This window comes from Octopus sinensis, linkage group LG2 (genome assembly GCF_006345805.1).
Source record: "Octopus sinensis linkage group LG2, ASM634580v1, whole genome shotgun sequence".
In the NCBI taxonomy this organism is placed as follows: Eukaryota; Metazoa; Mollusca; class Cephalopoda; order Octopoda; family Octopodidae; genus Octopus; species Octopus sinensis.
The window spans coordinates 101,064,687-101,085,864 of NC_042998.1; the positions used below are offsets into that span (position 1 = coordinate 101,064,687).

The following is a 21,178-nucleotide window of genomic DNA, read 5'->3' on the forward strand; positions in this document are numbered from 1 at the left end:
AATGCTTAGCGGCATTTTGTCCGACTTTACGTTCTGAGTTAGATGCCAACTTTGCCTTTCATCCTTTTGGGGGTCGATAAAATAAGTACCAGAGGAATTGGTAGTCGTTTTGCCAAAATTTGAACCTAATATTTACAGAAATCATCATCGTTGTTGCTATTGTCTAGCTTCTGGTGAGCTTATATCATGACCATTCTGCCTTTTGATTAGATCCTGTGCACCTTGAACCATATTACACGCTATATGGGGTTTAAGAGCAAAGAAGAAAATAGATTTTCCCGACATTCAGTTGGGTGATGGCAAGTTCTTCCAGCGTTTGAGTAAACACTTGTCGAAGTGGCGGTATTAATTAAATATTTCTGATCTAATTTTTAGAAATATTTCAGATTTATTTGTGGTATTTCTATAGGATGCCCTTCTTTGATGTAAATAACTCATAACGATTTTTTTCATTTCTGCATCTTCTGCATTTTCGTGAATATACTGTTTGATATCTAAAACATGTTCTTTAAAGCTCTAGTCATAACAGGACAGTTTTGTAGTATTTTTCTATTTTTCATTTCTGAAAGAAGAAATAACTTTTATATATTTGAAAAATGCAACAATTTTTAATCGTCCAGTGGTGTATATCACTCCAACAATATTATGAAACGAGTTGTGCTCCTTACAACATTTGCCTCAAAATATTGCCTGAAAATTTGCGTATCATTAACGTATGCTTCACCGATATTTCAGTAACAGCTTTATTTTCTTGTCTAATGATTTCTGAGTATTTCCTTTCATGAAATATCAAGTTATGATCAATTTCCATCAACTATAGCTAAAGCTTCTTGAATCATTACTCTAAGTTTCACTCACTCAGTTATAGAAACAATTAAAGAAGAGGGGCAGAGTAATAATATATAAGAAAAAATGTTTGTAAACATGTCAAAACATAAAAAATAAAAGGAACAGAATTTCTAAAACGATGTTAGTAAATGCATCACATTTATATATATGCAATTATTATGGATATATTTGCAAGCAAAAACAAGTGATATGTTATTGTCCATAGTATCATATGTGTAAAATACAATAAAGTATGAAAGGTCGTTATTGTTAATGCAGATTTAGCAATTTTGAACTAATTATTGGAATTTTTGAATTATTTTGTAGACACATCCATCGATATTCATGTGGAATTTCCAAATATCAACTGGTTAAAATAGTTTATTTCTCATATAAGGATATACCAGAACATGGAAGATGGTCTGATATTGGGCAAAAAAGGGAAAAAATAAACAAAACAAAACATTCAATTATTTATCAACACTACAACTGTTGTGTATCTTACACATATGATATCACGTATTTTTGTATGCCACAACTAAAGATATCACATGCTATACATATAAAAATTATATAACAGATTTTATGACGAAATATAATGCATATTTCGATATGTATACTAATATTTTAATTACGTATTATCATGGTGCTATTTATCATCAAGCGTTTGATTAATCAGTGTTTCAGCTTGTATTATTATTGCAGTGAGCTGGCAGTAATGCTTAGCGGTACTTCGTCCGTCTTTGCGTTCAAAGTTCAAATTCTGCCAGGGTTGACTTTCCTTTTCATCCTTTCGGGGTCATTAACATAAGTACCAATTAAACACTGGGTCGATGTAATCGACTTAAATCCTCCCCCAAACCTGCTGGATTTGTGCCAAAATTTGGAACCTTTATTATTATTATTATTATTATATTATTATTATTATTATATTATTATTATTATTATTATTATTATTATTATTAATGATAGTAACAACAACATTAATAATAATAATAATATATATAGATATATATATATATGTAATATATATATATATATATATATAATATATATATATATGTGTGTGTGTGTGTGTGTGTATGTTAAAGGCTTGCCTAAGGAGGATACTAGACATCAGATGGAAGTCTTTAACACCAAACACCGTTATTCTTCAGCAAGCTAACACGTCTAGTATTGAAATGATCCTCATGATCCTCATACACAATCAGATGCGTTGGGCTGGGCACCTTACTAGGATACAGGATGGCAGGTTGCTAAAGCAGATGTTTTACGGGGAGTTGCAGCGTGACAAACGTCCGAGACATAAACCTAAGAAACGTTTTAGGGATGCTGCCAAAAGCAACCTTAAGGCTCTTAATGTGAAAGTCGAAGACTAGGAGTAGATGACTCGAGATGGATCGGTTTGGAAACAAATGACCTACAATAGATGTAAATCATTTGAAGCTCGAAGAACTGAACAATGTATTCTGTAACGAGCATTTCTACAATCCCAGACACTTTTCTGCTTAAAAATATTTGTAAGATCTGCAGGAGAGTTTGTTTGTCAAGAACAGGACTTCTTGCTAGTCAGATAAGATCTCATGACAGTATTTATTAATTGAAGAGATGGCCTTCTGTAAATAGCGGCAATCATCATATGATATCTATGTACACACACACACACACACACACACACACACACACACACACACACACACACACACACCACACACAACACACACACACACACATACACACACACATATGCATACACACACACACACATACACACACACATATGCATACACATGTACAAATATATAAATATGTTTGTATGTGTGTGTGTATATGTGTATATATGTATATGTATATACATACATACATACATACATACATACATACATACATATATATATATATATAATATATATATATATATATATATATATATATGTGTGTGTGGTGTGTGTGTGTGTGTGTATCATTTGAATGGATCGACCCCAGTACTTTCTTTTTAAGTCCAGTTCTTATTCTACATGTTGCTGAACGGCTAAGTTACGGGGACATAGACAAACCAACACCAATTTTGAAGCGGTGGTAGGGGACAAACACAAACACCCGCACACCCACACATACACACGCAGAGAAAAAAAAAGAGAGAGAGAGAGAGAGAGAGAGAGAGAGAGGGGGGGGGAATGAAATTGCAGTGAAAGAAATGAAAAAGAAACCACAAGTGAGTGAGAAACCAAGCGAAAATGAGAGTGAAAACAGAGTTAACACGGAAATCAAAGAAGAAATTATAAAAAAGAGAAAATCAGTAGAAGAGATATGAAAAAAAAAATGATTTAAAAACATTCGACAAGTAGAACAACAAAAAAAGATGTCAAATGATCGATTTACCGTGCGTTCATCCAGCAATATATGATAGGGTTGTACATAGAGTTGGACATAGCCATCCAGTAAATAATCAGAAATATCTGTTGAATGTATTGGTAGCTGTTGATACTGGGAAACGATGAAACTAGCAAGAAGTATAGATGCATTGGTAGCCAGCAGACAGCAAATATAATCACCACGACAATCATCATTTTAACCACCTGAAAAATGAAAATAAAATTTAAAAATTAATAAAAGAAGTACTAAAATTAAGCACGCAGAACTCAGTTTCTGCAATGATTATTCTCTTGTTAGAACCTTCAGTTTATCTATCATTAGTATCTTTTTTCTCGTTGCTTTATGTAAAGCAGTTCACATTTAACTAGCCTAGAGCAAAGTAGAAAGAACAACGGCTTTCTACAGCTTCAACTTGGCTTGCAGGCTGAGATATTTCTTCTTTCAAAAGTTCTTGTAAAGTCTATCGAAGACAATACCGGCTTTGGCAATTCTGCCGTTGACTACCATGTCAGTGTGGACGATTTTCCTGAATGGTATTTGAATCAGTCAACGGTCTGCATAGTCTGATATAGTTTATACAACCAATACATGTACATACATACATACATACATACATAAATACATACATACATACATACATACATACATACATACATACATACATACATGCATACATACATAATACACACACGCATACATACCTACATACATACATACATACATGATACACACACGCATACATACATACATACATACATACATACATACATACATACATACATACATACATACATACATACATACATACATACATACATATTTTATATGTCCATTGTAATCTCACGTGAGCGAATAAATCCATCGTTTTATTCCTTGTTAATTTTTTAATCGTAGAACTGGTAAGAGTCCTAAATGGCCAACGCAGTAAAATTCCAGTTTTCGATCCATGTTTCTTATTCCGACATTATAAGCTGCTCGGTGTTCTTCTACTATAATTATACTATTGTGTTTTTTTCCATCACAGCATTTGAATAAGAAAGGAAGGGGTGATGGCAAACTTGGTAGTGGGATGATGGAAATTCTACGATGAAAAATCAAACAACGTTTCAAATCTGTGTGAGTATATGTGTGTTTATGTAAAGGGGAAGTATGTGAATGTTTGTTTGAGTGTGTGTGTGTGTGTGTTCAATGGAAGTGGGATGGTTAACATTCAACTCTGAAAAAAAATCAAACAGCACTTCAACTTTGTGTGAGTATATGTGCGTATGTGTGTGCGTGTAGAAGGGAAGTATGTGAATGTATGTGTGAGTGAACCAGCGTGCTTTCAATAGTAAACGATGATCAATGTCACATCTCAAAAGATAACCACTAGATAACATTGACAAGTGTATCAATTTAGTTTACCATCCATATTCTATCTGTTTTGTTAAAAATAATTATTAAAACCACACACACCTACACAAACATATACACATTCAAACTCATTAGAGAAAATAATTATTACCTGAGTGTATCAAGGATATAAAAGACTACAGTTGAAAGGGATATTACAATTTTGGTAACAAAAGAATTATTAAACTAAAAACTTAGTTTTGTACTTTATTTATATATAAAATACTACAATTAGCTGACATTTTTGACGACACGGGGTCAGCTAGTATAGTTATACTAGATTCAGGCAAACAGATGTCACGAGAAGCAACGACTTACTGCTGCAAGGAGAGAGAAATCTACAGTTTAACAGTATTTGATTCGATTATAGTTAAAATCCTTTGGTAGTCTATATGAATATATTTTCAGTTAGAGATGTCTGTGGAGACGTAATCGGATTATATAAATATGTAATATATATACACACACACAAACACACACCCAGAGAAATAGAGACACACATATGAATACATATGTATACAGATATACATTCATGTGCATTTGTATATGTGTGCATGTGTGTTTGTATGCCTATATGAGTGTATGTGTGCATGTGTGTGTGTGTGTGCATACACCCCAGCCACATATATATTTACATGTATGAGTATGCGTATATGTAAGTTTGTTGGTTATTATCTCCGAACATCCCATAATATTTTAAAACTGGAATTGATAAATCCATCGTTTTATTCCTTTTAATACTTTTTATTAACTGATCCCGGTCTACTATATTTTTTACTATATTTTATCTGTTTATACTCTATTATATCTGTAAATACGTACGTTGATATGTTTATTTCAATTGTATATACAGGGTTTGAGAGTTATTTCAGGATATATTTGGGATTTAATAAAACTTTAAATCTAGCAAAAAACCAAATGCATTTTAATAAAAGTTTGTGCGCATGTTCTCGATAAGTTTTCTTTGATTATTCTATGAATTAGCCTTCAGCTTCGATGACTACTTCAATGTGGGACCGTAATTGTTGACCTAGCTGCGCTAAATAGTCTTTGTTGATTTTGGAGATCACCTGGAGAATGGTGGCCTTCAGTGAAGCAATGGTATTGTGAGGATATCAATTAGACTTCCTTTTAACAACGCTTAAAACATACTAGTGTATGGGATTTAAATCTGTCGAGTTTGGAGGCCACAATCTTGGCATTACATGATCGTGGATATTATCTGAGATTCATTCTTGGGTGAAGTGGCTTTGTGAGAAAGTTCTAAGTCTTGTTGAAACAACTATGGCCTTCAACTGCGTATTTAATCGATCCAGAGCCTAACAATTGTCTGCAGCACCTTAAGGTATCCAGCAACCATTAATTCTAAGACCCCATGGAAAGATGTAAGGTGGCATGACATGACCACTGTTACTCCTAAAACCATCACAATTGCTGGAATTTTAGTATGCATCATTCTAGGCACATAAAAAAAGTATCTGCATATAACCACCTTTCATTCCTTCTGTTGGAATTTTGGATTTAATAGAAGTTTTTCTTAAAAGAAAAGAACCAAAGCATGCCATGTTCGTAAGCGTTTTAAATCAAGTAACTACTTGACACAAATTAAGCAGTTTTCCTGTCATGGAAGATATGAATAGAGCTCTCCTCTGTACAAACAACATATTTCGAATATCATCGTGCACCACAGTTCTGATAATCAACTCCGATACTGGAAGTTAATTGACAAAATCTCTCAGTAAGTTTCCGGGGTCATTATCGATAATATTTCGAGCCCTTTGGATAAACTGTAGTTGTCCTTATTGTGTTCACACGTTTAGGGCGTTGTTTTTCTCCTTTATACAACTGAAATATTCTCGCCGGAGGTTTCGTAGTTTGAGTACAAAAGATCATCCAGCATTTAGAAAATTAGCAATTTCTAAATAGCCGTGTTCCACATATATGACAACAGTGACTGCATAACGTTTCATTTCTTATGTTAGTATTTAATCTGTCAAGGGGAACCTAAAAGAAATAACATTTTAATTTGTTTGAAGAGAGCTATTGCTCTCTGATAATTAAGTCCTGAAATACCCTCTCGCACCCTGTGCATGTATATACGTATATACATACATACATACATACATACATACATACATGCATGTATATATATACATATATAAATGTGTGTGTATATGTGTATGAGTGTGCGCGCGCGTGCACGTATCTATTTTCCTTAATCTGTTGGTTTGCTTCTGTTAATATGTATGTATATGTATGTGTTTAGTTTGTATGAATATATATATTTGTGCATGTATATCATTATAGATGATTCAGAAAAACATGTTTTTAAAATCTAATTTAATTTAATATAAAATAATTATGTATTATGATCGTGCAATTACACATTGGGTGCGTTTATCGTAACGAAACAGCTGTTGAGTGGAATAAAGGTATGAGTGATATGTGAAATGCTACTAAATATGTTTAGATAGATAGATAGATAATAGATACATACATAGACAGACAGATAGATAGATAGATAGATAGATAGATAGATAGATAGATAGATAGATAGATAGATAGATAGATAGATAGATAGATAGATAAATAGATAGATTATGTATGTGCGGGCAAATCGGTCCCACACAGATTAACTGCAACTTAATTACACGTTGGAGTTTAAATATCAGTTATTTATTTGGATTTATATATATATACACTCGTATATTTACGTGTATACATATCTATCTATCTATCTATCTATCTATCTATCTATCTATCTATCTATCTATCTATCTATCTCTATCTATCTATCTATCTATCTATCTGTCTGTCTGTCTGTCTGTCTGTCTGTCTGTCTGTCTGTCTGTCTGTCTGTCTATCTATCTATCTATCTATCTATCTATCTATCTATCTATCTATCTATCTATCTATCTATCTATCTATCTATCTATATTTACTCTGAAGAAATCAATTCGGTTTAAGTTTGCCAATAGAATGCAGACCAGTAAATACTCCTATTGTTTTTCTTTCTTAAAACAGATGGCATCTTTTGAATACGAATTAATGTGGGCCAGTAGTGGCTTGGTCTGAAATCAGAGTGATGTTTGTTTTGGTGTTGGCGGTGATGTTGAGGATGTTACTGGTGGTGGTGCTGGAGGTGGTGGTGATAAATAATTTTCAAAACGTTATTTTTCTCAATACAGTTCTAAATACAATGAAAGCACCACACAAGGTCAGTATCTGACAACAACGTAAGTGGTATTTTCGCAGGCAAATCAGAACAATGCACTAATCGATGTTCTGTGTGAATGAACGAATAAATGAATGAGGGAATAAAGGAATGACTTCTAAGAAAGAAAGAATTTGCAAAAACTAAATAAAAACATATTCCTCCCCACCAAAAAATAAACAAAATACCAGAACAAGAAAACAACACGAAAAACAGACAAAATATATGACAATAATGAAATAGTCCAAATAATGACGGGACTAAGAAAGAAAAGTACGAAAAGGAATGAAAAAATAACAATAGAAAATAGAAGGAAGAGAAAAAGGTAGGGTGAGATATGGAAATAGATAGATGGATGAGATAGAGATAAATACAGGTAGGGAGATAGATAGATAGATAGATAGATAGATAGATAGATAGAGAGAGATAGAGAGAGATAGAGATAGAGATAGAGATAGATAGAGAGAGAGAGAGATAAAAGAGATAGAGAGATAAAAACTTGATCAAAAACCTCGCTAAAATCCAAACGAAAAATAACAAAAAAAAGAAGACAACTAACAAAAAGAAGGAAGAAAAAAAAGAACTTAACTTTATAATTCTTAATTGGAACTTAACAAAACATGACCAAAACTTCTGCAGAACAATAGCAGCACACACACACACACACACACACACACACACACACACACACACACACACACACACACACAAACACGCACACACACATACTCGCACACATGAATGCACACCCACTCGTTTACGCGCACATATCCACGTACAAATGTATGCATACACATACATTCACACATACACCCACGCGGCCAAGCTTGCAGCAAAGCAGGATTCTACCAGGAAACTACAACATTATTATTAAGATGTTTGTTCTTCAAAGATAAAAGAATTAGAGATAATTGCAGCAAGAATATGAAGACAATGTCTTTGACAGGAGAAAAAATACAGACACAACAATAATATAAAATAATAACAAAACAAAAGAGACAAGACAAGACTAGTAATAATGATGAATAAGAAGAGAAGAACGAACGACTAAAGCTGCTTCATAGAGACAAACATTCGTGCTTATTTGTCATAATTATATGTAAGAGAATGTGGATACCTTTATGAATGCAGATTGGCATGTATGTGCGTCTGCATGTGTATGTGTCTTGCGTGATATATGGCATAAAATATGCATTTATGTATGTATGTATGTTTGTATGTATGTGCATATATATATATGAGTGTGTGTGTGCATATATATATATAATATATATATATACACACACACAAATAAATACACATTTATATATGTGTGTATATATATATATTCATATATATATGCAAAAAGACATAGACACATATGCATATATATATATATATACATATATATATACATATATATGCGTATATATATATATATTTTTATATATATGTATGTATATATGTATACACACACATATATATATATGGATGGATATATTTATATATGTATGCATATATGAACTTGTATATGCATAAATATATGCATATACATGTACATACCATACAAAGTACTGATTGTGAAATGGAGTGGGAAATAGAAAATGCTTCATCATGAATATGACAGATGCATGCGAGTGAATGACCAAAGCTGAAAGTAAAGATGAAATCCCCACCGAGTAATAAAAAAAATAGCAGCTGAATGGCTGGTTGATGCTGCTAACGCTGTATCCAGCTTATTTTAGTGGCTGCACGGATGAAAGAGAGAAAATAAATTACAGTGTGGTCCAAAAGTATAAAGATACTTCTTGGAAATGTGCCTCAATTCCCGGTCAATTAGACAGCGGAGCTCGAATGACATAGCTGATTGTTATCAGTGCAGAAGTTAAGCATCATTGGAGCATATTCTGGCAGCCTGTAAATCACCCACTACAGAATATGCCTAATGGCATAACCAAGTCTTGAATATTCTTACTGGGTCACTAAAACAATGACACTGCAGCATTAATGCCATGAGAACCAACACAAAATTGCACCTTGTTATTTTCTGCAATGAGGTAGAGAAAGAATAATACAGGAGTGTAAACAATTAAGCTCAATAGCCAGACTTTTGAGTGGTGATAATGATTGGGAAGTGAAAGTGAATTTGAAGAGCTTTTATTCCCAAATCATATTGCACTAAATGATGCAATGCCTTAACCTTATGGCTTGGACTGACTTGATAAAAATGATTTTATTGATGAGTCGACGATGGTTTGGAGAAACACTACAGGGGTGTTTGGACATATGAATGATTTAGTGAATCGTGCGAGACGCGTTGATTCCCCTAGGGGTGTGATTAAGTCGTTTCTCATTAGATCCGCTATGGCTGACATTAGACTTAGGAAAGATAGCAGAACTGCTGAGGAAAGCAGAAAATGTTTCACCATGCTTACAAGGAAGATGCACTTTAGAAAAACACTCAATTTGACTTTAAAGAACAAATCCCCAGAGTCTAGAAAAACAGAACAGTTACTGCATGATCAAAGTTGTTACAGCTATACCTGACGTTTCGAGGTGGCTGTATGGATGATAGAGGACGAAACGTGCTACAGAGTAGCCTAAAAGAACACAGGCATTCCTCGGTAGCATCAATGCTGCTCGGCATCAATGAGGCGATACTCTCAGGGAGTAATCAAATCGTTGGGATCTCTAGTCGAGGCAGTATTTAATTAACATAACTATCTATATATCATACTTAATGTATACACAGTCGATAGTCTAGTTGGTGTAGTATTTTTCCTGAGATAATAACTCTTATGAATCCTCCGTGTTTAAAACACAAGGATTATCAGAGACAAACGAAAATTTGTCCCATCAGTGGTCAGTGAAAAAGCCAGTTACATTTCGGCCCTTTCAGTGGTGTGTACTCGTATCCATCCATCCATCCATCCATCCATCCATCCATCCATCCATCCGTCCGTCCATCCATCCATCCATCCATCTATCTATCTATCATCTATCTATCTATCTATCTATCTATCTATCTATCTATCTATCTATCTATCTATCTATCTATCTATCTATCTATCTATCTATCTATCTATCTATCTATCTATCTATCTATCTATCTATCTATCTATCTTTTTTTACGATCCCTTTTGATTGAAAACCTCCTACCCTCCCTCTTTTTCTTTTTTTTCTCCCCCAAAAGGAAAGCTCTACTTTGTAATTTGTCCGCTCTGTGTTCAGCTCTGTGTGGCTAATAAAGAAACATCTCTCTCTCTCTCTCTTCTCTCTCTCTCTCTCTCTATCTATCTATCTAAAAAAAAACAAAAAAAAAACAATAATTTATAAAGTAATAAACAAAAAAACAAGAAGAACAGAAAATGCACCGCAGGAAAAAATCGATAAATGCCTTCGTCCTGCATGGGACTCCAAGGAATATATCAGTTGGGGAAACAAATTTGGTACAGTCCAAGTACGTTTCCTCAACGAAAGTTTAGCAAAACGTTTTTCCACATTGGAGCTGCATTCGGACGACTTGGTAATGATACCAGTCTATTTAAACAAAAGGGTCACGAAAGTCCAAATAAAAAACATACCATTTGATGTCGAAACACAATGGTTGGTCTCGGCCATCTGCTTTGAAATGTCAGAGACAATGTCAGAGACAAACATCCTGGAAATCGCGGTTCTAGGAGAGAAAGACTATGTGGGCCAATCAATCGAATTCCTGCTTCAATTGGATGAAGCAGCAAGAGAGAAGATACCCACCGCTATAGAACTGCCAGGAGGCTACAAACTCTATATAGTGGTAGAGGGCAGGCGACCACGCTGCTATTTGTGTGGAAGCGAAACACACTTGAAAAAGACGTGCCCAACCACTGCACACAAGAGCAACAACAACAACCACTACCACAACCAAAGCACTCCGGAAAAAAAGCTCTACTACCCACACCACCATCAACACAGAAGACGACAAGAGAAGCACACCAAGCTAATCCGTCATCAACCAAAAACCACTCGACACCTGAAAAAATACCAACACCACCATCAACAGCAAAACCCAAAGGAACAGAAAAACAAAGAAAACACACAAACTGATCCCCCATCCCTTATACCGCACTCAACACACACAAACACTCAACAACCAACAACAACGAAAACAACAACACAACCACTTACACAGACATACATAGAAGCCCACAACATACCCCTACCCCCTTCTGATTCCTCAGAAATTTCGTCGGAAGACGAAACCAGTGAGGAATGGCAAATAGCTACAAAAAGAAGGAAAATAAAGAGCAGAAACACAACCAAACCAAATGCAAACACGAACAAAGCAGGGGGAAATACATCTCCCGAAGACATTTCAAAACCCAACGCAAACAACAGCCACACCAACACCACAAAAACATATACAGCAAACATGCTCACAGCCATAGACACCAAAAACACAAATTTGATGGAATACATCCAATCAAAAACAAACATAACAGAAGATGACATAAAAACAAACAATCACCCATACACAACACCACCAGACCACATCAAAATATTACACTCAAAAGTCTGCACCACACACTCAAAGGCATTTTCCCCAGTGCGGTTGGTAAATGCCAAAAATATCTCACAAAGAAACTGTACTGGGATCTTCTCGAGGACAAACCAACGGAGGAGAAAGCAAAAACTTTCGAGCAGTAAGTAACCCTCTGTATTCTAATTCATTAGAACTATGATCAAGATTGGTTGTGTAAATGCGCGTGGCTTGGGGTCCCCTTGGAAACAAGGGTACCTCTTAAATGACATAAAGTCACATAAGTTAGAAATCATAGCCATAAGCGAGACCAGACTCCACAATCCGCGGGCCCTAAAGACCATGTTTGGCGGACAGTTCAACATTTATTTTTCCCCCTGTCTGCCGAGAATGGGCGGTAGTGGCACCGCGGTACTTTTTCACAAGAGTCTGGATCTCAATGTAAGGACAATATTCGTAGACCCGGAGGGTAGACTGGTCGTCCTGGATGTCGACGGCAGCAATGGGTGCGCTTTTCGACTCGTATCAGTTTACGCACCGCCCTTAACAGGTCGGGCGGATTTCTTTCAACGTCTAGAAGTTTTCTTGGAACGTCTCGTCCTTTACTCTTAGTGGGGGATTGGAATGCTACCTTGGACACGCATGTAGACTACGTGGGTAGAGATAGGAATAGACGGAGATGCAAATGCCTCAGAGACCTGCTCAGACGCTTTCAACTGTCTGACAGGTTCCGACTAGACCACCCGAATGCGCCAACGTGGACATGGAGCAACCGCATCGGGTCGTCTAGATCGTATCTAGATAGGATACTGTGTAGGACAGTAGATAGTGATAGCATAGGATGTCCACAATTCCACATAGTCAGCTACACGGATCACAAACTTGTGACATGTACGCTAGACTTAGGTAAGACACTTAGGCAGGGTCCCGGATACTGGAAACTAAACGCGTCCTTCCCATCGAGACAAGTTTTCAGAGACCGGATTAGCACACTAGTAAAGAGGCTTTGACGGGAGCCATCATCAACAACAAATGGTGGTTTGCCCTCAAGAGAGCAGTAAAAGCAGAAGCGATTAGGTACAGCAAAGCACTAGCCATAGATAGAAATAGAGTAGAGGGTGAGCTAGTTAAGAAGCTAGAAGAGGCAATTAGAAGCGGCATCGCATCGACGTTTTGGCGGCGAGGTTGGCCCTCGACCAACACTTCAACGCCAAACACGAAGGATGTGCTGTCAGAGCTAGGATGCGTGCTCTAAGGAACGAAGGTGTTGGAGCCGCGAGAGAGGCCCGGGTGGCAGAGGCGCAACAGGGCAACAAAGCCACCATTCGGTCACTGGTAGATGAACAGGGGCGCGAATTGCTCGAGCCAAGTAAGATGTGTGAGGCCTTTCAGCAGCATTTTGCCCGACTGTTCGAACGAGTGGAGGGCAAGAACGTAGGGTGGACTTCAGTGCCTACCTACATAGCCTACCACGACTCTCGACAAGAAAGGCAGGGTGCTGCGAAGGTGCCATCACGGCGGCGGAAGTGCGGGAAGCGATGGCAGAATGCTCGAGGGACAAATCACCGGGTTTGGATGGTCTACCCTACGAGCTTTACAATTGTATGCCAGACTTGTTTGGAGATCTCTTGGCGGCGGTGTACTGCAACTGGCAGCAAAACGGGAGCATTCCTGTTTTGTGAGCCGAGGAGCCGTAACACTGCTGAAGAAAGATCTAAACAAGGGAAATGTAATAGATAACTTTAGGCCCATCACTCTGCTTAATGCAGACTTGAAAATTTTGGCCAAGGTGCTAGCCAAGAGGTTGGCGCTTGTCATCGAGAAACTGGTCGACAAGGCGCAAACATGCGCCGTGCCAGGCCGGACCATCCATGACAACCTCCATCTAATGCGCTACATCATAGACAGGGTAGTTAACGAACCTGGCATGGGTGGGGCCCTGATCAACTTGGATCAATCGAAAGCCTTTGATAGGGTAGACCATCGATACTTGGAGGCAGTCCTGAGAGCGGCTGGTTTCGGTCCCGTCTTCCGCGGCTGGATAGCTGCCTTGTACAGAGGCATCCGTTCGGTAATTCGCGTAAATGGACATCTATCGAGACCTTTCGACATTGCACGTTCGGTCCGTCAGGGATGCCCGCTCTCGGCGCTTCTATACGTATTGACTCTTGAGCCACTACTGCGGAAGCTGGCGACTCTAAGGGGCATCCCGCGAGAATTGGGATGCGGGACGAGCGTGTCTGCATACGCGGACGACGTCACCGTCATAGTGTCTAGCCACGAGCACATCGAGCTGGTCGGCGAGACACTGAAAGACTACGAAGCGGTGACAGGAGCGAAAATCAACCGGGAAAAGTCAGTGGGCTTGCGACTAGGCACCTGGAGAAGCAAGCCCATGCCGTCCACCAGCGCCTCCGTCGTGGGACGCTGGACCGACGGCCCGGTTGAGTTGCTCGGGGTCTGGTTTGGTCCGGACCTCCAAGTGGAGAAGAACTGGAACGAGATAACGAGTAGGGTGGTCACTCTCGCCCGGCAATGGGCCGAGAGGAAACTGTCCCTAAAAGGTCGAGCGGAGGTGGCGAACACGTACATCGCGTCCGTCATCTACTACCGCCTGACCGTCGTACCTTGTCCCGACCCTACCATCACCAAACTACAACGCATCCTCTTTCGCTTCTTGTGGAAAGGATGCGTCCCGATGGTCAGGCGATCCATTTGCTGTCAACACCCGTTAAAAGGAGGGCTGGGGGCATGCCGTGGTTGATGATGCGCAGACACGCGCTGAGACTGCGACATCTCTGGCTCTATGTAGACGACGGTGAACAGGTGTGGTCGCCGTTTGTGAGGCACGCTTCCCGCAGCTCGTCTCCATGACCGAACTGCAGTCGTGGATCAAAAAGAGGCCGAGGAAGGGCGAATGGCACCGCGAGTGTCGCGTTGCTCTCAAGCAACTCTGCCGTCCTGGGTCGACTTAAGTGACTTCAACACAACCAAAGCATTCTATAGGGGTTTAGTGGAGGGGAGGTACGACGACGAGCTCGGGGCGAACCTGGACGTCGACGAGGAGTACCTGACCCGCCTGTTCGGGACGACTTTCGGGCCAGGGCCCATGGACAACTTCCAGAGATCCCTGGCCTGGCAGTGCTACCGAGAAGCGCTACCCGTTCGGGATAAGCTCTACAGACACGGCTCGAGAAACACGGGGCCGACCTGCCCGAGATGCGGTCAGAGCGACGAAACCGTTCTGCACGCACTCGTTCAGTGTCCAACAATTTCCGACCTGTGGGCTTATGTCGAACAACTGCTGTCACGTGTGGGACGAGTCGGTTTATCAGCTGAGTCTATCGTCAATATTGTCACGCCTCCTTCCTTCAAACGGGAAGGAAGAGCTATTTTCATCATCCTGTGGCTATGGCGAAAGAATGTATCTGGTGGACGCGTCTGAAAGGATTGGAGACAAACACTTTCCTCTCTGGTCAATCTCATCAACTTCTTCAAGTACCACTTGAAAAGAAAGTGAGAGTAGAGAGGCAAGTTTTGTCTAGCGAATGTTTTAAAAAAAGATGGGTGAATGTAGCAAGAATGGCACGTATGAATGACGAAGCCACCTTGAGCATAGTCCTATGAACCCAGAAATCGAAAACGAGAGTTGCTTATTTGCAAAAAAAAAAAAAAAAAAAGAAATATAAAATGTGACTTCATTGACCGAGGTTACCGTGGTCTTTTCCGTAGGCTTTTCTTTCCACGGGTAAACCTCACCTGTCCTCCCCTTTACACTTCATATTGACATTTCTGTGATAACGATCCCTATGATCAATTTTTTTTTCCTCTCCCCCTTTTTTTTTAACCCCCCTTTTTTTTTGTCCTCTTTTCTCTCCTTTTACGATCCCTTTTGATCGAAACTCCCCTTCCTTTTTTTTTCTTTTTTTTTCCTTTTTTTTTTTTTTAAACCTTCAAAAGAAAAGCTCTACCTTGTAATTTGTTCTATCTGTGTGCAGCCCTGTGTGGCTAATAAAGAAACATATCTATCTATCTATCTATCTATCTATCTATCTATCTATCTATCTATCTATCTATCTATCTATCTATCTATCTATCTATCTATCTATCTGAGGGGCATCCCGCGAGAATTGGGATGCGGGACGAGCGTGTCTACATAGGAGGGCGACGTCACCGTCATAGTGTCTAGCCACGAGCACATCGAGCTGGTCGGCGAGACACTGAAAGACTACGAAGTGGTGACAGGAGCGAAAATCAACCGGGAAAAATCAGTGGGTTTGCGGGTCGGCACCCGGAGAAGCAAGCCCATGCCGTCCATCAGCGCCTCCGTCGTGGGACGCTGGACCGACGGTCCGGTCGAGTTTCTCGGGGTCTGGTTTGGTCCGGACCTCCAAATGGAGAAAAACTCGAACGAGATAACGAGTAGGGTGGTCACTCTCGCCCGGCAATGGGCTGGGAGGAAACTGTCCCTAAAAGTTCGGGTGGAGGTGGCGAACTCGTACATCGCGTCCGACATCTGCTACCGCCTGACCGTCGTGCCTTGTCTCGACCCTACCATCACCAAACTAGAACGCATTCGCTTTCGCTTCTTGTGGAAAGGATGCGATCCCGATGATCAGGCGATTCATTTGCTGTCAACATCCGTTAAAAGGAGGACTGGGCATGCCGTGGTTGATGATGTGCAGACACGCGTAGACGACGGTGAACAGGTGTGGATGCCGTTTGTGAGGCACGTTTTCCCGCAACTCGTCTCGATGACCAAACTGCAGTCGTGGATCAAAAAGAGGCCGAGGAAGGGCGAATGGCACCGTGAGTGTCGCGTTGCTCTCAAGCAACTATGCTGTCCCGGGGCGACCTCGAGTGACTTCAACACAACCAAAGCATTCTATAGGGGATTAGTGGAGGAGAGATACGACGACGAGCTCCGGGCGAGCCTGGACGTCGACGAGGAATACCTGTTCAGGACGACTTTCGGGCCAGAGCCCATGGACAACTTCCAGAGATCCCTGGCCTTGCAGTGCTACCGAGAAGTGCTACTCGTTCGGGATAAGCTCTACAGACGGCTCGAGAAACACGGGGCCGACCAGCCCGAGATGCTGTCAGAGCGACGAAACCATTCTGCACACTCTTGTGCAGTGTCCAACAATTTCCGACCTGTGGGCTTATGTCGAACGACTGCTGTCACGTGTGGGACGAGTCGGTTTATCAGCCGAGTCTATCGTCAATATTGTCACGCCTCCTTCCTTCAAACAAGAAGGAAGAGCTATTTTCATCATTCTTGTGGCTATAGCGAAAGAATGTATCTGGTGGACGCGTCTGAAAGGATTGGAGACAAACACTTTCCTCTCTGGTCAATCTCTCATCAACTTCTTCAAGTATCACTTGAAAAGTAAAGTGAGAGTAGAGAGGCAAGTTTTGTCTAGCGAATGTTTCAAAAAAAGATGGGTGAATGTAGCAAAGATGGCACGCATGAATGACGAAGCCACCTTGAGCACAATCCTGTGAACCCGGAAAATTTTTAAATAGAGGGTTACCTACTTGCAAACAAATGTGACAACATGTAACCTTATTGACCGAGGTTACCGTGGTCTTTTCTGTAGGCTTTTCTTTTCACGGATAAACCTTATCTGCTCTACTTTGTAATCTGTTGCGGTCTGTGTGCAGCTCTGTGTGGCTAATAAAGAAACATATCTATCTATCTATCTATCTATCTATCTATCTATCTATCTATCTATCTATCTATCTATCTATCTATCTATCTATCTATCTGTCTGTCTGTCTGTCTGTTTCTCTATCTATCTATCTGCCTATCTGTCTGTTTGTCTGTCTGTCTGTCTGTCTGTCTGTCTGCCTGCCTACCTACCTACCTACCTACCTACATACATACCTACCTATCTATCTCTCTATCTATCTATCTATCTATCTATCTATCTATCTATATCTATCTATCTATCTATCTTTCTATCTATACATACATAAAGACATACATACATACATACATACATACATACATACAATTATACAATTATACATGTATAAATAAATATACGTATGTGTATATATTTTTCTTATAATTATTAAATTTCAAAATCAAATTTCTAATTCTACCAAATGCTACGAAGAAATGGTTATCTCCCTTGTAATTTCCGCGACCACGAGGGGAACCAGACGTATTTGAAAAGATTTAGCTATGATTTTGTGCAAATTTGTTTAAACCGTTGGTCGATATCAAAGTGTTATGTTTATAAATAAATATCTGCTTTACAACAGCGAAAGGTTACTGCTTTGAAATATGCACTTGAAACAAATATGTACATCACCAAAGAATATATCTGAAAACGGCTTGTGAAGTTGCTTGTAGCTAACGCTGAAATTATTGGTTGCTACTTGACATTTACATAAATTAAAATTCCCTAGATACAAGTTATTATCTAAAGACAAAGAACTTTCTGTCTTTTCTCTCGATTGGAGAAAAAGAAATTGCAAATTACGCGAGCTTCATCTAAATTCGAATTTTTTTCCACGTTTAATGAAGCGTCTCACTTTATAGATTGTTCAACTAATAAATCAGAACAACCTGCTGACGATTAAAATTACTGACGACTATAAATTATAAAAACTTCGTAATTAAAAAAAAATGAATTTTATGGATTTCTTCCCTATAATTCCTTAATTTTAAATTCACATTTTTAATCCCGCCGAGTTTTATGAAGTGATTATCTGCCTTGTAATACCCGCGATTACCAGGGGAAACCACAAGTACACACGCACACACACACACACACACACACACACACACACACACACACACACACACACACACACACACTCATATCATCTGGATCGGCCAGGATGTCTGGTGCAGAGTCGGCTCTGCTGGCCACAGCATTCGTTTCATTCCCCTCGTATTCTCGCAATTCTCCTCTACGTTGTTTCAAACATTTTTCTTCCCACCAGATTGGAGGTCTTTCGAGTGGTCTCTTCGCTCACGGCGGGTACCACTCGACAACTGTACGGGTCCACCGATTGTCTGTGAGGCTTGAGACATGACTGGCCCATCATAGCTTTGCGTAGTGTTGTTCTGCGACGACGTCCTTCACTTAAGTTCTATCCCTGATCTCGTTCGGAGTGTGATCTCTTAGAGATCACACACACACACACACACACACACACACACACCACACACACACACAACACACACACGCACGTACACGCCCACACGCACACATACATACATACACACATACATACATAGTTCAAATTTACAGAAAACAAAAGACGAAAACAAGTGTAGGGGCAACAAACAAATACATTAGTTTAACGAACGTTTCGAGCCCACGCTCTTCGACAGAAAGGATCAAGAGGAAGAAAGGGAGAGAGAGAGAATGAAAAAAAAAAACGAAGAGAAAAATGTGTAGGGAATAAAACGGTTCAACATGAAAAAGCCAGAATATACATAAGTACATACAATAAAGAAATAATATATATAAGTACATATAAATACACACACACACACACAAACACACACATTTTACACATATAGACACGTGGTACATAAACACGTATTGTCACGGAGCATGCTGCATTTCTAGAATTAAGGACAACACGCTTGAAACAGAATCTCAGAACATCGATTCAAGAGCTGTGGATTAACTAGTTTTACCTTTTGTTTTGCTTTGACTCTTTGTTGCTGGATGGAAGTATTTTCACCAATTGCTTTGCTGCCCCAAAGTTCTTTTCCCAGGAACGTGTATGTGACAATTAGAATAAACATGGGCAGAAAATAGTTGACAATGATCAAGAAAATGTTGTATCTGTAAAAAGACGAATAGATAAATTGGAGGAATGAAAAGAGGGAACAAAAATATATATAGAAAAATAGTGCTTTCTCTTTATCGATTCATTTACTCTCTCTAGCTCTCCCTGCCATACATACATACACACATACACATACATAGATACATACATACACACATACATAGATACATACATACACACATATGTACACATATTGTATCTCTATATGTAGGAATATGTATAAGTATGAAATGCATGAGTGTATGTGTGTGTATATATATATATATATATATATATATATATATATATAGTTAATCCAAACATGAAAACACAACAACGCGAGGACGTGGAACAAATATAGTATTATTGGACGCTCAGGAAAGAAGGAAAGAAGGAGGGTTTAACGTTTCGAGCGGAGCTCTTCGTCAGAAACATAGGAAAAGGAAAGATCCAAAGAAGGGAAGACGGAGGAAAAAAATCGCCAACGGTACACACGCGGTCACATTTTGAATTATATAGATAGACAGATAGACGCATGTATATGTATATATATATATATATATATTACATCACATGACACATGACCGACCAGACCATCAGATGTTGTTACACATCGCTGGTCACAATGCGTTCGCATTGTTTTAGCCTTCGAATGACGCCACCCCGCTGGCTAAGCGAGCAAGCCATATATATATATATATATATATACATATATATATGCGTCTATCTATCTATCTATCTATCTATCTATCTATCTATCTATCTATCTATCTATCTATCTATCTATCTATCTATCTATCTATCCACTCAAGCCCAGCAAAAGTCACCTGTGGTATCCCAAAGGGGACTGCCTGGGACCCGCTTCTGTTTATAGTTTATATAAATGACATTTCAGGCGTTATCAAACAAAGCAAAGTGAAAATATTCGCCGATGACTCCAAGCTCCTGGATTCTAAGAACCTTCTCGTCCAGAAAACAATGTGTCATCATTCCTCTTTGCTCCTCCTAAGTACGGCCACACTTCGAATATTGTTGCCTTCTGTGGTCTCCCCACACAAAGCAAAACATTTCGA

General features: G+C 39.0%; 1 protein-coding gene across 6 annotated transcripts in view; it reads right to left on the minus strand.

Moving 5' to 3' along the window:
* Positions 1-21,178, minus strand: part of LOC115231298 (tachykinin-like peptides receptor 99D) — a 709,436-nt gene that overhangs the window by 13,604 nt on the left and 674,654 nt on the right. For all 6 annotated transcript variants that reach the window (XM_036498707.1, XM_036498698.1, XM_036498708.1 and 3 more), the window contains 2 exons: positions 19,972-20,122; positions 3,211-3,407 (listed from right to left, as the gene is read on the minus strand). In XM_036498707.1, coding sequence (XP_036354600.1) covers positions 3,211-3,407; positions 19,972-20,122 — 348 coding nt within the window. The remainder of the gene's footprint in view (positions 1-3,210; positions 3,408-19,971; positions 20,123-21,178) is intronic.